The following is a 15,306-nucleotide window of genomic DNA, read 5'->3' on the forward strand; positions in this document are numbered from 1 at the left end:
AATCAGTGAAATTGACAAGCCTCCCGCCAGACTGACAGAATAAGAAGATGGCACAGATGATCAGAATCAGGGATGAAAGACATCACTACATCCCTAAGTTATTGAACTTACGGGCATAAAGTTGCCTGTAAATTTAATGACTTAGATGAAATAGACCAATTCTTTGAAAGATTCAAACTGCCAAAACCCAAGAAAAAAAATAGATAACCTGAATAGTCCTATACCTCTCAAAGAAATTGAATATGTAATTTAAAACACCCTGACAATGAAAACTCCAGGACCAGATGGTTTCACTGTAAATTCTACCAGATATTTAAGGAATTTTAAAAATTTTAAACAATTTAATAATTTTAAAATATTCTAAATATAAAATAGTATAATTTAAAATTTTGGTGTAATAAGTATTTATTTGAGATGGAGTCTCATTGTTGCCCAAGGTGGAGTGCAGTGGTGTGATCTCGGCTCACTGCAACCTTAAGCGATTCTCCTGCCTCAGCCTCCCCAGTAGCTGAGAATATGGGCGTGCGGTAGCACGCCCGGCTAAGTTTTGTATTTTTAGTAGAGACAGGGTTTCACCATGTTGGCCAGGTAGGTCTCAAATTCCTGACCTCGTGATCTGCCCACCTCGGCCTCCCAAAGTGCTGGGATTACAGGTGTGAGCCACCACACCTGGCTGGTATAATATTTAAGTAGTTATTTTAATTATATTGGAATTATTTAAATGCTATTTAAATATTTAAGAAATAATATCAATTTTGCACAATCTCTTTTGGAAAATAAAAGAGGATGGCTGTGCACTGTGGCTCATGCCTGTAATCCCAGCTACTCAGGAGGCTGAGACAGGAGAGTCGCTTGAACCTGCGAAGAGGAGGTTGCAGTGAGCTGAGATAGCACTACTGCACTCCAGCCCGAGCAAGAGTGAGACTGCATCTCTAAAGAAAATAGAAGAAAAACACTTTCCAACTCATTTATGAGGCCAGCATTCCCCTGATACCAAAACCCGACAATGTTTTTGAAAAAGACAGGGCTAATTCGTTTGATAATACCACCAATACTTCTTGAACATCTGCTCTGTATCAGTACTGTGCTGGGTACTGAAAATAAAAATAATGACCCAAACAGATAGGCTTCTGCCCTCATGAAGCTTGGCTTCTAATGAGAGACAGACACTAAGCTAATGAACAAATAGACTGTCTGGCAGGTTTGGGGGTACCGTGGAGGCAGAAGCCAGATGGAACGAGCTAATACAGTGGGGGAGGGAAGAGAGCATGCATAGACCACTCTGCTGAGAAGTCCGACTGTGAAGACAGATTTACAGAGCAATCACGGGAAAATATGGCGTGAGGAAAGCTTTCATTAAAAGATGAACACAGCCAGACGTAATGGCTCACGCCTGTAATCCCAACACATTTGGAGGCCGAGGTAGGAGGATCCCTTGAGCCCAGGAGTTAGAGACCAGCCTGGACACCATAGTGAGACCTCAACTCTACAAAAAATACAATTATTAACCAGGCACAGTGGTGCATGCCTGTAGTCCCAGCTACTCAGGAGGCTGAGGCAGGAGGATCATTTGAGCCTGGGAGGTTGAGGCTGCAGTGAGCCGTGATCATGCCACTGCACTCCAGCGTGGGCAACAGAGCAAGGCCCTGTCTCAGAAACAAAAGACAAAAGCACGTATTTACTTGCCAATGGGAATGATTCAGGTGAGAGGAGAGGGGGGAGAGAAAGAGAAAGAGCTGGGCCCTGAGCCCATGAGGCAGCAATAGCCTGTGCTCCCGGCAGATGCATCAGCAGGTGGAGTGGGGGGGTGGGCAGGGGCACACCTGCAGGCAGTGTTGGCAGGAGGTCACTGGGGTACCCCCAGCTGATGGCCGTTTCCTCAGCGAAGTGGAGGTGAGGCCCTCTGCTGAGCGTGAAGGTGGCAGGGAAAGTCAGTAGAGAGAAGGAAGTCTGAAATGAGTCCCATGAAGCAAGGCAGATTTCCTGAAGGGGTCGAGGCCTCCAAAGGCTGCAGCCCCTTCTCAAGAGCCAGCACTTTGCCCGGCAGCCCTGCCCCGCCCCTTTGGGCCTGGCTTCTCCACAGTCCCCTGAGAGCCCCTTCTGGCCAGACGATGTCCTCCTCTGCTTCCTGTGACCCCACCCCATCTCCAGTGGACTTAGCTCCGACCTCCCCAGAGCTCACAGGCCAGCACCTCCCTGAAGCCTCCTGGCTTGAAATTCTTTCCTCCTGAGGCAGTAGCGGTTACCACTTCCCCGTCTGGGCCTTGACTCCTGTGTTAGGCTGGGAGCTCCTGTAGAGGCCTTCTCAGTCATAGGGCTTGAACAATAGAATGTGCTTTTAAGAGAGGACGTCTGTACTGTAAACTGACTCAGACTTCACTGAGGTCATCACTATCGCTGGCGTGAGATGAAAGAGGAGGAAATGCACATTTACTAGGTATCAGCCACCACGCAGAGAACTTTTCACAAACATTGGTTTCATTTCATTTTTACGGAAGACCCTTGAGTTTTCTACCATCCCCATTTTACAGATGTGGAAACCAAGGCTCAGAGAACTTAAGTAACTAGAAGTTTGACTGGGCGTATTCTTGGGCCTCAGGGAGGGGAGCTGGTTAGGTGGCCGCCCTCCTTGGTGGTGCTCTGGCGTCTGAGTTCTGATCCTCTGCTGTCAGGCTTGGAGTGGTTCTTGATTTTCTGGCATAGGGACTGGCTCTATCCCGAGCCTGAGCTGAAACCAGTAGGCCCAGCCCCTAAGAAACAGAAGCATGGACCAGGCTGCCAGTCTCTGAAACATAGTGATAGGAATAACTGCCGCAGGGACAGGGACGTTCAGTTGTGTGTGCCCTCATGGTCTCAGTCTCATCTACTGGGGAGACCAGGAGTTGGCGTCAGGGAAGTGGGAGGCACCAGGAGAGCCTGCGGCCTCCTGCCTCGACCGTAGGGAAGGGGCTGCCTTGGGCACCAGGGCCTGGGCACCAGGGCCTGGCCCCCCACTAGGTTGTGAGCGCTGAGGGTGGGCACAAACCCTGCAAGTGCTGGACACTCACGATTGCCGCGTCTTTTTTGCCCACCTCTAAAATCCGGGTCAGTGATTGTCAAAGCGTTCCCTGGAGCCGCCGTGGGGTTGTGACCACAGCAGTGTGAGAGGACCAAGCAGGCAGGGACCCCAGCTCCCACGGCGTCGCTCTGAGTGGCTCTTGGTTCCGTCTCACATCGTTGGGTTTCTAGGGAGGATTCCATTTGGACAGAGTGCTCCCAAGCTCATAAAAAGCCACTGTTGTACATGTGACAGCCCCGTCTCTAGTCTTTCTCCAGGCTGTGTCCAGGACACCCAGGCGTTGTTGGTGCCCTAAGTTACAGCCACATTCCAATTGTGCCTCCCCGTGTGGATGATTTTGGCTGTGGCTGTGTGAGTAGGGTGTGGGCAGGCACATGTGGCAGTCTCTTAGCTCCGTGGCGGGTGGAGTGGAGCTGTGTAATGCTCAGAAAGCTCCCTTATCATCTTTTGTTTTTGAGACAAGGTTTCACTCTGTCCCCCAGGCTGCAGTGCAGTGGGCTGAATACAGCTCACCGCAGCCTCTAACTCCCGCCTCAGCCTCCTGAGTAGCTGGGACTACAGGCACACACCACCACTCCTCGCTAATTTTTTGTAGAAATGGGGTCTGTCTTCTTTGCACAGGCTGTTCTTGCATTCCTGGCTTCCATGGATCCTCCTGCTTTGGCTTCCCAAAGTGCTGAGATTACAGGCATGAGCCACTGCACCCCACTCCCTTTATCTTAAGTTCTTGGGGAAGGGGACCACTTTTGTCTTCTCTGGTGGTCTCTCACCTACCGCTCAGCTTTCTTAACTGCCTGCGGTAATCCCCAAGCACCCCCACTGGTACAGGGAGAAGTCTAGCTCCTGACCAGGCTCTGTCTCATTTCCCCAGCCCTGCCTTATTCAAGTTCCTCATACTCCTTGGCCCCAACCCTTGCCCCATAAGAAACTTCTCCATGACCCTGACCCCGACGAGGGAGAGCTGGCCACATGAAAACGTTTGCATTGATAACAGGTACTAGAACCCATCTACCTTGGGTCTCAGGCCCCTTCAGGAATCAGAGGAGGCCAAGCATGGTGGCTCATACCTGTAATCCTACCACTTTTGGAGGCTGAGGTGGGGAGATCAGTTGAAGCCAGGAATTCGAGACTAGCCTGGCCAATATGGTGAAACCCTGTCTCTACTAAAAATACAAAAATTAGCTGGGGGTGGTGGCACGTGCCTGTAGTCCCAGCTACTCAAGAGGCTAAGGCAGGAGAATCGCTTGAACTGGGGAAGCGGAGGTTGCAGTGAGCTGAGATTGTGCCACTGCACTCCAGCCTGGGGATAGTGAGACTCCATCTCAAAAAGAAAAAAGAGGAAAGTTATGCACCCTTGCTCCAGAAAGACAAAAATCCTACAGCAAGTTCAAGGAGTTCATGGACCCCCAAAGCCCACCTAGAGACTCCAGTTAAGAGCACCTTCACCAGAGTAGTTGGGCTGGTGATTAGCTTGTTTGGCAGGTGTCAGTTCAGCCATTGTCAGTAATGCCTTTGGTCATCACTGATACCTAAGTTTAAAGTACCCAACAACATGAATAGTTAGAATTTACTGAGCATCTGCTGTGTTACTCTGCTCAGAGTTACTAGTCCTCACAGATGCCCTGTGAGTTAGAGACAGGATTGTCCTGATTTTGCCATTGAGGAAACAGGCTGGAGGAGCTACTTGCGCCAGGTCTCACAACCAGCAAGTCTCCTGCTCCAGAGCCTCCCCTCTGAGACAGAACCCGTTAGGAGATGAGGCCTGCCCTGGGTGACCCTGCCCGCTGTGAGATTAGAGCTTGAGGGCAGGGTGGGTATAAAGTCAGCTTAGGCTTCTGTAACAAAATGCCATAGCTAGGTGCCTCAGACAACAGAAATTGATTTTCTCGCAGTTCTACAGGCTAGAAGTCCAAGATCAAGGTGCCAGCATGGCTCATTTCTGAGGGTTCCCTGCCTGTCTTGTAGATGGTAGATGGGTAGATGGCCACCATCTCTCAATGTGTTCTTGCAAGGCAGAGAGAGGCAGACAGAGACTCTGAGAGAGAGAGAGAGAGAGAGAGAGATTCTCACTGTGTCCTTGCAAGGCAAGGCAGAGAGAAAAGAGGGAGCAAGAGAGCACAAGCCGTCTGATGTCCCTTCTTATAAGGGCACTCATCCCATCAAAAGGTCCCATTTTTGCCTAAACCTGGTCATCTCTCAAAGGCTTCATCTCCAAATTGGAGGTAAGGGCTTCAACATGTGAGTTTAGTGGGCACACAGTTTAGTCCATAGCAATGGGTGAAATCAGCTAATCACTGGCTGGTGGAACTGGGCTCATACCTGTCTGGGTCTCTGAGTGCTGCACTGGCCAGGTTTATAAGCCCACCCCGCAGGCCTGTGCCTGATACCTGGCAGGTGCTCAGGGTGTGTCAGATGAATACACTGGACAAAAGAAAAAGCTGTGGGCATGGTGGCTCACGCCTGTAATCCCAGCACTTTGGAAGGCTAAGGTGGAAGGATCGCTTGAGGCCAGGAGTTCAAGACTGGTCTAGCCAACATGGCTAAAAATACTAAAAATGAGCCGGGTACCTGTAATCCCAGCTACTTGGGAGGCTGAGGCAGGAGAAGTGCTTGAACCCAGGAGGCAGAGGTTGTGGTGAACCAAGATTGCGCCACTGCCTGGTGACAGAGGGAGACTGTCTCCAAAAATAATAATAATGCTCTAGCCGGGGGCAAGGGTCCCCTGTAGGCTCTGCATGGAGCCCCTGCCTGCACTTGCACACCTCTGGTGACAGGGAGCTCAGTCCATCATAAGATTGCTGTGACAGGGAGCAAATTCATTATAGTGACCTGCATCCAGGTTCTTCTCACCTTCATCCGTTGCTCCTGCTGGCCCTCCTGCTTTCCTGCAGTGTATCTTGGATTAACTCCCTGATCTCTGTGAATATTCTGACCTCTGCATTCCTTGGAAGAGAGATCAGTCTGACTTCATTGCTTCTGGAACCAGCTGGGATGAGAGGGTAGTGTGCTCAGATGATCCCAGTGGCCTCTTAAGTCTCTCAGAGAGCACTGGCCAGAAAAGAAAGCAGTATTGGCCACCACATGCCCCAGGCTGATTGTAGCAGTGCAACCACATTGTACAACTCCAGGGGGCGCCTTCTGGAGTCACGCAGTGTGGGCAGCCATGGCCCAGGAGCCACATGCCTGTGACTCCCGAGTCCTTGACATGCTCTGGCTTTCTCAGAACTAGTGAGAGAGAGGACAGTGGCTGTAGTGGCCACAAGAGGCATCTGGGCCTCTATTCATTATTATACCATGGCTGAAACAGCAGGTGGTCTGTGAGGAGGGGTTGAAGGGCAGCGTGACCTTGTCAGGTTATTCTTGCCCAAGACAGGAACCAGTCCTAGCGTCTGCTTCTGCAAGGCTTCCTGTGTTAAGGGGATTTCATTTGCCAGTTGTTTGTTCATTTCACGTTTATTGAGCACCCATTATGTGCCATGAAGAAACAACCAAGTCACAGCCCTTGTTCTCACCGAGTTCAGAGTTGGATGAGGTTGATGTGAGAAAAGCTAGGAGCATAGTGAGACTACAGGAATATAGAGAAGTGATCGCCCATCTCAGGAAAGGGGAGAGCTGGGAGGTTGCTGTACAGAGGAAGCCACATTTGAGCTGGGCCTTGTAGGGTGAGTAGGAGCTTGTCCAGCAAATAGGGCAGGGGAACATTAAGGGCTGCCAGCAATGTAACAGTGTATGTCACATCAAAGAGTTTCCACAGTGAAGGCTGGGTTAAGGTTGGGCCAGGGCAGTAGGCTGGGTAAGTTGGGGCCAGATTGTCAAGAGCCCTATGTGCTGAGCTGGGGGAATGTGCTTCATCCTGGTGAGTGCTGGGTCACGCAAGCTTCTGAGCAAAGCTGGCTGAGGATCAGATTCCTGCTTCGGAATGGTTGCCCTGGAGGAGGGGCCCAGGCTGGGGCAAGGGTGGAGGCAGGAAACCCTGTCAGGAGGGGCGGGAGGGCCCAGAGAGGGCCTGCCAGAGAAGGAAGAGTTGGCTTTGGGAGCCGTTTCAGAAGAATCCAGGACTTGGCTGTGAGTGGTGGAGAGAGGGAGGAGTCACAGGACTGCCCTAAGGTGAGGAACGTGAACGGAGGCAGTTTGGGGCAGGGGTACATAGGATGCTGTGGTTCCGGATAGGTTTTAGGAGCCTACACACACGCAGGTAGAAATGGATTTGCAATGGGAAGAGTCCTGGAGCTCAAGAGAGTGCGGTGTTGGAGAGGGACGCCTGGATAGCAGTGTTGCTTGGGAAGGGTGTTTTCTAGGGAACATGAACAGAGAAGGCAAAGGGGCCAAGAGCAGAATCCTGGGAACACTAAGGCTTAGTGATGGAAGGGGCGGGGGGAAGAAGAGCCTCTCCCCTCCCAAGAGGCAGAGGGAGAGGCCAGAAGGAAGGGTGAAAACCAGCTTCAGCTTCCAGAGGCCTTGGCTGGCAGCAAGGGCCCTCAACACACAGGGTGTAGCGGTGAGGGCTGGTCCAGGTGAGAACAGGGCATGAAGTTGCCCAGCTTGGGGTTGGAAATCAGTTTGGGGGTGGCTCCAATCCGAATCATGACACCATGGGGGGGATCTCTCAGCCACTTTCAGGGGAAGAGCTGTCTGGGATTGACCTGGGATTGGGGATTGGCCGGGTGGGGGGCTGCTGGGGTCCTGTGGAAAGGGGAGGATGTGAACTGGGGCGGGTTTGAGGCCTGTAGATGCTGAGCAGGTGAAGGCAGGTTTCCAGTTGGTGGCCCGTGGAGAAGAGGTGGGGGTTTTGTGGTCAGAGAGCGCCCCTGCCCGGGCTCTGGGGATGACACCCCAGGGCATGTGTGAAACGGATTCAGGCTGCCAAGCGTTATTCACTGTGGAGAGACTGTCATCACCAGAGCCGTGTCTTAAAGGATTTATCCAGGCCGGGATTTGGGCCCTCGCGGGCGCTGTGCTGGCTGCAGGACGGGGCGCAGGGGTAGTCTCTGGACGGAGGGCGGCACAGGGCTGGAGGAGGAGCGTTTTATGATGCGGACTGGGAAGAGCGGGTCGGCCCAAGGCCGAGTCCGGGCGTCCCTCGCATCCTGACCTGTCTCCCGCACAGGGCTCGTGGGCCCCCAAGAAGGAGCCGTACGCCCGGGAGATGCTGGCGATCTCCTTCATTTCGGCCGTCAACCGCAAGCGGAAGAAGCGGCGGGAGGCGCGGGGGCTGGGCAGCAGCACGGACGACGACTCGGAGCAGGAGGCGCACAAGCCCGGGGCGGGGGCCACTGCACCGGGGGCTCAGGAGCAGCCGCAGGGGCTGCTGCCGGGCGCCATTGCCCCCGAGGCTCCAGGACGCCTCAGCCCCCCGGCGGCGCCCGAGGAGCGGCCGGCCGCGGACACCCGCTCCATCGTGTCGGGCTACTCCACCCTGTCCACCATGGACCGCAGCGTGTGCTCGGGCGTGGGCGGCCGGCGGGCGGGCGCAGGGGACGAGGCGGACGACGAGCGCAGCGAGCTGAGCCACGTGGAGACGGACACGGAGGGCGCGGGGCCTGGGGGGCGCCTGGCGCGCCGGCCGTCCTTCAGCTCGCACCACCTCATGCCCTGCGACACCCTGGCGCGCCGCCGCCTGGCCCGGGCACGCCCGGACGTGAGTGAGGGCGTGGGCCGGGGTGCTCCCCGAGTCCCGGAGCCGCCCGGCTCGGCGTCATCCAGCAGCCAGGAGTCGCTGCGGCCCCCGGTGGCGGCGCTGGGCTCGCGGCCCTCGCGCATGGAGGCGCTGCGGCTGCGGCTCCGCGGCACAGCCGACGACATGCTGGCCGTGCGCCTGCGGCGGCCGCTATCACCCGAGACCCGGCGGCGCCGGAGCAGCTGGCGCCGCCACACGGTGGTGGTGCAGAGCCCGCTGACCGACCTCAACTTCAACGAGTGGAAGGAGCTGGGTGGAGGGGGCCCTCCGGAGCCTGCGGGCGCGCGGGCGCACAGTGACAACAAGGACTCCGGCCTCAGCAGCCTGGAGTCCACCAAGGTGCGGGCTCCGTCGTCTGCAGCCTCGTTACCGCCCACGTCCGGGGACCCGGGGGCTCTGCAGAGCCAGCCCCCACGCCGCTCGGCCACCTCCCGCCTGCATCAGTGTCTGTGATCCCCACCTCCCATGCCGCTTGGGAACCAGGAGGCGCCTCCGGCCTGCACCCCCTCTTCTGTGGCCCCTGGGTGCCGGCCAAGTCTCTAGTTTGTGTGCTGGAACTGGCAGGGGGTGGGCAGAGGAGAAGGCTGGAGCTGGACCAAGAGTTGAACGGAAGGGGTTCCAGAGAAGGTAGGGGCTGCTAGGGGGCGTCTGTGTCCCTGCATACGTGCACCCAATGGGTCCGCCTGAGCCTTTCTGTGGCTGCACTTGGGGACCCTTGTGGACCATGGGTGTGGCTAGGGAACCCCTAAGTTTGACTAAGGAAAGATCCTGGGTGATGCTGGCTTTTTGCTTTTTTCCCTCTGCCGTCCCACCTCATTAGCTCCTAAGTGGGGATGTGTGTCTGGGGAGAGGCGGTGTAGGGTGCGTATGTCCATGGGGGGAAGGGGCTTGTGTGTGCAAGTGTGTGTGCAGTCACTGTCCCAAGGTGTTTCCAGTAGCGACTTCCGCCCCTCTACCCCCACCCCGGTCCCCACTTCACCCCCCAGGGCTCCCTGCCTTTGGTGCAACAAAAGATCCTGCCCTCCTCACTTGTCAGAGCCAGAGAAGGGGGCTGGGGCCACACCCAGGAGGCAGGACTGAACCCCTCATCAGGGTTATTCCCCAACATCCTTTGGCCTGAGTCACCACCTGTGTGCTTTGACCAGGGCAGCTGCCTATTCTCCAGACAGTTTGGGAATGGGGGGGGCCAGGGTCCCCCTTGCTGGTACCCCTCTTCTATCTGTGCCTGTTCCTTCCACAACCCAGGCACACAGAAGCCCACCTTCTTCCCCTTAGGAGAGGGGATGGTCAACACCCCCGGTGTGTCTGTCACACACTGATTTATGGGGTCGGAGCTGGGCTGTTCCTGTTGTAAATAGAGCTCCAATCACCAGGCCGGCCCCCACACACCCTCACTCATTCCAGGGAAGCCCAGGGGGGTGGTGAGCCTTCTGCCACCTCTATCAGTCCTCTTGTTTTATGCAAAGATTTACTGTAAAGTAGATTTCTTTCCCTCCCCCCCCCCCCGCGTCCTTTTATTGTAAATATTGTCTCTAAATGTGTAACATACTATAAAGAATTTATAAGGATTTTTAAAGATGTTTTGCTCATTTACAAAAGTGTTGTAACAGTGTTGGACAAAACCTCCCACCCCACGTCCGCATGGCGCCTGTCACTGTGTCCTTGACACACCTCTCTGGCAACAACTAAACTTTCCTGCTTCTGAAAAAGTCCAGTCTTAAAAGTACAGTCTATATCTTGGAAATAAATGGCCTTCCTTGAGGCATGAGTCAGCTGTCTCAATTGCTTTGGAGGGAGAGGGTCAGAGTGGGGCTGGGAGACAGGTACCTGGCCCGGGGAAGGAGGGCAGTAGGGACTGGACCAAGTGCTGGCAGGGTGGATACAAACTTCTTCCTGGCCAATGACACAGGGACACATATGAGTTGGAAGAGTCTGTGGCCCTCATTGCTGTGGAGGTTTCCAGGCACCTGCTCTCTGGATTCCTGCAGAGCCCAGGCACCTCCTCAGGCCTACCTGGAGCTTCACGATGGTTCCAGCAGTCCTTCCCACAGGGAGGAGGCTTGGGCCAGCTGTTGTAGGCACTCCAGGCCCAGGTAATATTGCAAAAGGACAGGATGGGTTTTGCCCGTTGTCGTCTTCACATGTGTAAAGCTTACAACATGGCGTGAGCGTTCTTCTGTGTGGGTGGTGGCTTTGCTGTTAGCCAGTTTACAGGCTGCCTCTACTGAGCCTAGTAGCCTTCTGTAGGAAGACCAAGTGACATTCATTAAAGGGAATCTAGGGAGGGCTGGGGCGGTGGCTCATGCCTGTAATCCCAGCACTTTAGGAGGCTGAGGTGGGAGGACAGCCTGAGCCCAGGAATTCAAGACCAGCCTGGGCAACATAGTGTAGCCCCTCCCCCCTCCTCTATTAAATATACATACACACATATATATACATATAAAGAGAATCTAGGGAGGAGCGCCCTGGAGCTGGGAAGAGCTCAGTTGCTCATTGAATCCTATGGCCCACCCTCCCAAGTTGTTTCTGATGGGCCAATGAGCTTATAGCTAGTGTTATTGTAGGCTCTGCACCAGCTCAAGGGCTTTATGTGTCTTAAATCGCCCTCCAACACTCTTGAGCACAGCACCATTTTTTCTGCATTTTATATATGAGAAAACAGGCACACAGCAGTGACATAAGTTGCCCAGCCCAAGGTCACATAGCTGGTAAGCTGTGGAACCGGGATAAGTTTATGCCCAGAGAAAGGACACAGGGATGTGGTAATAAGCCCACTGACCTGCCACCTCCGGACTGTAGTAGACTGAGAATGGATCAAAACCCTGTGCTCTCCTTCAAAAATAAAGGAGGAATAGACCTGGCACGGTGGCTCATGCCTGTAATCCCAGCACTTTGGTAGGCTGAAGCAGGGAGATCCTGAGACCAGGAGTTCGAGACCAGCCTAACCAACATGGTAAATTAAACCCCATCTCTACTAAAAATACAAAAACTAGCTGGATGTGGTGTTGCACACCTGTAGTCCCAGCTACTCGGGAGGCTGAGACAGGAGAATCGCTTGAACCTGGTAGCTGGAGGTTGCAGTGAGCCGATTGCACTACTGCACTCCAGGCCTGGGTGACAGAGTGAGATTTTTGTCTCAAACAGGAATGAATATGGCCGGGCAGGGTGGCTCATGCCTGTAATCCCAGCACTTTGGGAGGCAGAGGCCGGTGGATCACCGGAGGTCAGGAGTTTGAGACCAACATGGTGAAACCTCGTCTCTACTAAAAATACAAAATTAGCTGGGTGTGGTGTCGGGCACCTGTAATCCTAGCTACTTGGGAGGCTGAGGCAGGAGAATCCCTTGAACCCAGGAGGCAGAGGTTGCAGTAAGCCGAGATTGTGCCACTGTACTCCAGCCTGGCGACAGAGCAAGACTCTCAAAAAATAAAAAGAGCCAGTTTATGAGGAAGATAAAATGACTGTAAACATATATACTCCTGATCTTGCGTCCCCACGTGTGCGCCCCTAATCTCAGCTGGTCCACCTGAGACCCCCCGAGCACCAACCGTAGTCCCCTGTGCGGCCCCTTATCTGCTCCGAGAAGATGAAAGAAACAATCATGAACCAGGAAAAACTTGAGAAACTACAGGCGCAAGTGTGTACTGGTGGGAAAGGAACTGCTCGCAGAAAGAAGAAGGTGGTTCATAGAGCAACCACAGCAGATGATAGAAAACTTCAGTTCTCCTTAAAGAAGTTAAGGGTAAACAATATCTCTGGTATTGAAGAGGTGAGTATGTTTACAAACCAAGGAACAGTGATCCACTTTAACAACCCTAAAGTTCAGGCATCTCTGGCAGCGAACACTTTCACCATTACAGGCCATGCTGAGACAAAACAGCTGACAGAAATGCTAGCTACCCAGCATCTTAAACCAGCTTGGTGCAGACAGTCTGACTAGTTTAAGGAGACTGGCTGAAGCTCTGCCCAAACAATAGGAATGGAAAAGCACCACTTTCTTGTTGATGCTGATGAAGTTCTAGATCTTGTGGAGAATTTTGATGACGCTTCCAAGAATGAGGCAAACTGAATTGAGTCAACTTCTCAAGATAAAATTTGAAGTTACCGGGAGCTGCTATTTTATATTATGACTGCTTTTTAAGAAATTTTTGTGTATGGAACTGATAAAATCTGGATCTCTAATATTTTTAAGCCCAAGCCCCTTGGACACTGCAGCTCTTTTCAGTTTTTTGCTTATTCACAATTCATTCTTTGCAGCTGATTAAGCCAAAAAAGCCAGGGAACCAAGTTTGAAACAAAGGTTTATAAAGTTCTTTGCTTACTAAGGAAAAAAAAAAGTTTGCTCATATTCCCAAAGTGCTGTTGGCATTCTTCAAGCTCCCTGCTGCTACTTCTGGACTTTCACTATTCAATCTTGCCCCAGACCTCTCCCATTTTAAGGTTTGTCTTTGTGGCTTTACAGTACCCTGTCCTTCTGTCATCTTTTGAGTTCAGAGTCCCTCCACACAATATTTGAGGACTGCACTATTGGGTCATAGTTGTCATCTTCACTCTATTCTTGATGTAGAGACTTCCTCTTTCTTAAATTTAGCTTTTCCTTCTTTATTATGTCTCTCCAATAATTATATAATGCTTAAATTTCTCCTAATATTAATAAAGACATGTGTCCTACACAGTGATCCCCTCTTTAGCTACTGTCTTTGCATCTTGTTTTTTTTTTTGCAGACAAACTTCTTGAAATAGAAGCCTAGACTAGCTATTTCTGGCTTCCTGGTCTCTAGTCACTTCCCAGTCACTCTTCAGTCCCCTTTAATCTAGCTTCTGCTCCTATTGAGCGACTCTCTCCAATGTACCAGTCTCTCTAATTGCCACAGCCAGGTGGTACTGTTAAGTGTCTTATTTGGTCTTGCTGTAGCATTTGATACTGATGATCAATTTAATTTTTTTTCAGAAATGTAAAAAACTCTCCTTTGATTCTCATGAATTCTCCTGGTTTTCTTCTTCCTTGTGTTTATGCTCTTTTTTTGGCCCTTGCTTGAGCTCATTTTTCTATCCTGCCCTCCTTGGTCTTGTTCCTCAGGGTTGTCTCTTTCCTCACCACATTCTCCTTAGGAGGCAGTTACATGCATGTCCATAGCTCCACAGCTTCCCCTGTGCACAGGAGACTTCCAATTCTACAGCTCAGCTGCAGTTCTCCCTCCAAGGCACCAGACAGCATATTGCATACCTCCTTCTGTGTGTCTCGAAGATACTTGAAACCTCACAAAGCTGGGCATACCCTGCTGGATGGCTACTCAACAGCCACCCTCCCTAATTCCTTGACAACGGAATTGCAATCTGTAAGCCATTCTGCTTTGCCAGTGCTTGGTCTAGGGTTTACATAAAATATAGTTATGGCCAAATAAATGTAAGAAGACTTCTGATAGATTCTCATAGGATACTCTTATAGTTGGGAGATAGTAATACATTGAAATGCATTAGAACATCACTCCACTCTAAGGTGTTAGAGCAGAAATATGGGAAGAGCTTGGCTCCTTCATGTCATTCTTGGGCCCTGCACAACTCTGGAATCTCCTGTCTTCATACTTTTTGCTTTGTGGGAAAAATTAACTTCCACTTGTTTAGACCCTGGTCAGTCAGGTTTTCTGTTACTTGTGGCCAGAAGAATCCTAACTGCTTGAATGTTTGGAACTGAACTCATTATCTTATATTCTGCTCACCCCTGAAGTCTACCTCTGCTTTCCCTAGGCCTAGGCTCCCAAGGCAAAATCCTGGGAGTCATTCCTGATTCCTCTCCCTTCACTCCCCAAACCATCAACAAGGCCTGTTGATTCTTCATTCTAAATGTCCTCCCCTTTCTCTTCCCTTTGACACTAGCTAAACTTTAGTCTTCATAAAGTTGTACTCAAGCACTGCAGAATTCTCCTTTCTGGTTCTCTGCTTCATGTCTCTCCCTGTTCCAGTTTATTCTGCTCTTCCATTCTGTGTTGAAAGAGCAAACTGTTGTTGTTTTTTGTTTCCCCTGAGATGGAGTTTCACTCTTGTTGCCCAGGCTGGAGTGCAGTGGCGTGATCTTGGCTCACTGCAACCTCCGCCTCCTGGGTTCAAGCAATTCTCCTGCCTTAGCCTCCAGAGTAGCTGGGACTAGCGTGCCACCACGTCCAGNTGGCACAATCTCAACTCACCGCAGCCTCCTTCTCCTGGGTTCAAGGGATTCTCCTGCCTCAACCTCCCAAGTAGCTGGGATTTCAGGTGCCCACCACCACACCTAGCTAATTTTTGTGTTTTTAGTAGAGGCAGGGTGTCATCATGTTGGCCAGGCTGGTCTCGAACTCCTGACCTCAGGTGATCTACCCACCTTGGCCTCCCAAAGTGTTGGCTTTACAGGCGTGAGCCACTGCGCCTGGCCAATACCCCACTTTCAATAATGGATGAAACAATGAGGCAGAAGATCAACAAGGAAGTAGACACCTTGAACAACGCTGTAAACCAAGACCTGACAGACATCAAAACACTCCACGCAACAGCAGCAGAATACATGCTTTTCTCAAGTATACATCATGCAGTCATC

The 15,306-nt window shown here is 52.0% G+C and overlaps 1 protein-coding gene across 5 annotated transcripts in view; it reads left to right on the forward strand.

The window, feature by feature from the left end:
• The window catches only part of ARHGAP23 (Rho GTPase activating protein 23), a 102,873-nt gene extending 92,370 nt beyond the window's left edge, over positions 1 to 10,503 (forward strand). For all 5 annotated transcript variants that reach the window (XM_037727348.1, XM_017497075.2, XM_017497076.2 and 2 more), the window contains one exon: positions 8,166 to 10,503. In XM_037727348.1, the coding sequence (XP_037583276.1) occupies positions 8,166 to 9,188 (1,023 nt within the window). In that variant the 3' untranslated portion in view covers positions 9,189 to 10,503. The remainder of the gene's footprint in view (positions 1 to 8,165) is intronic.
• The last annotated feature ends 4,803 nt before the right edge of the window (positions 10,504 to 15,306 follow it).

Source organism: Cebus imitator, unplaced genomic scaffold, assembly GCF_001604975.1.
Source record: "Cebus imitator isolate Cc_AM_T3 unplaced genomic scaffold, Cebus_imitator-1.0 Scaffold228, whole genome shotgun sequence".
Taxonomy (NCBI): domain Eukaryota; kingdom Metazoa; phylum Chordata; class Mammalia; order Primates; family Cebidae; genus Cebus; species Cebus imitator.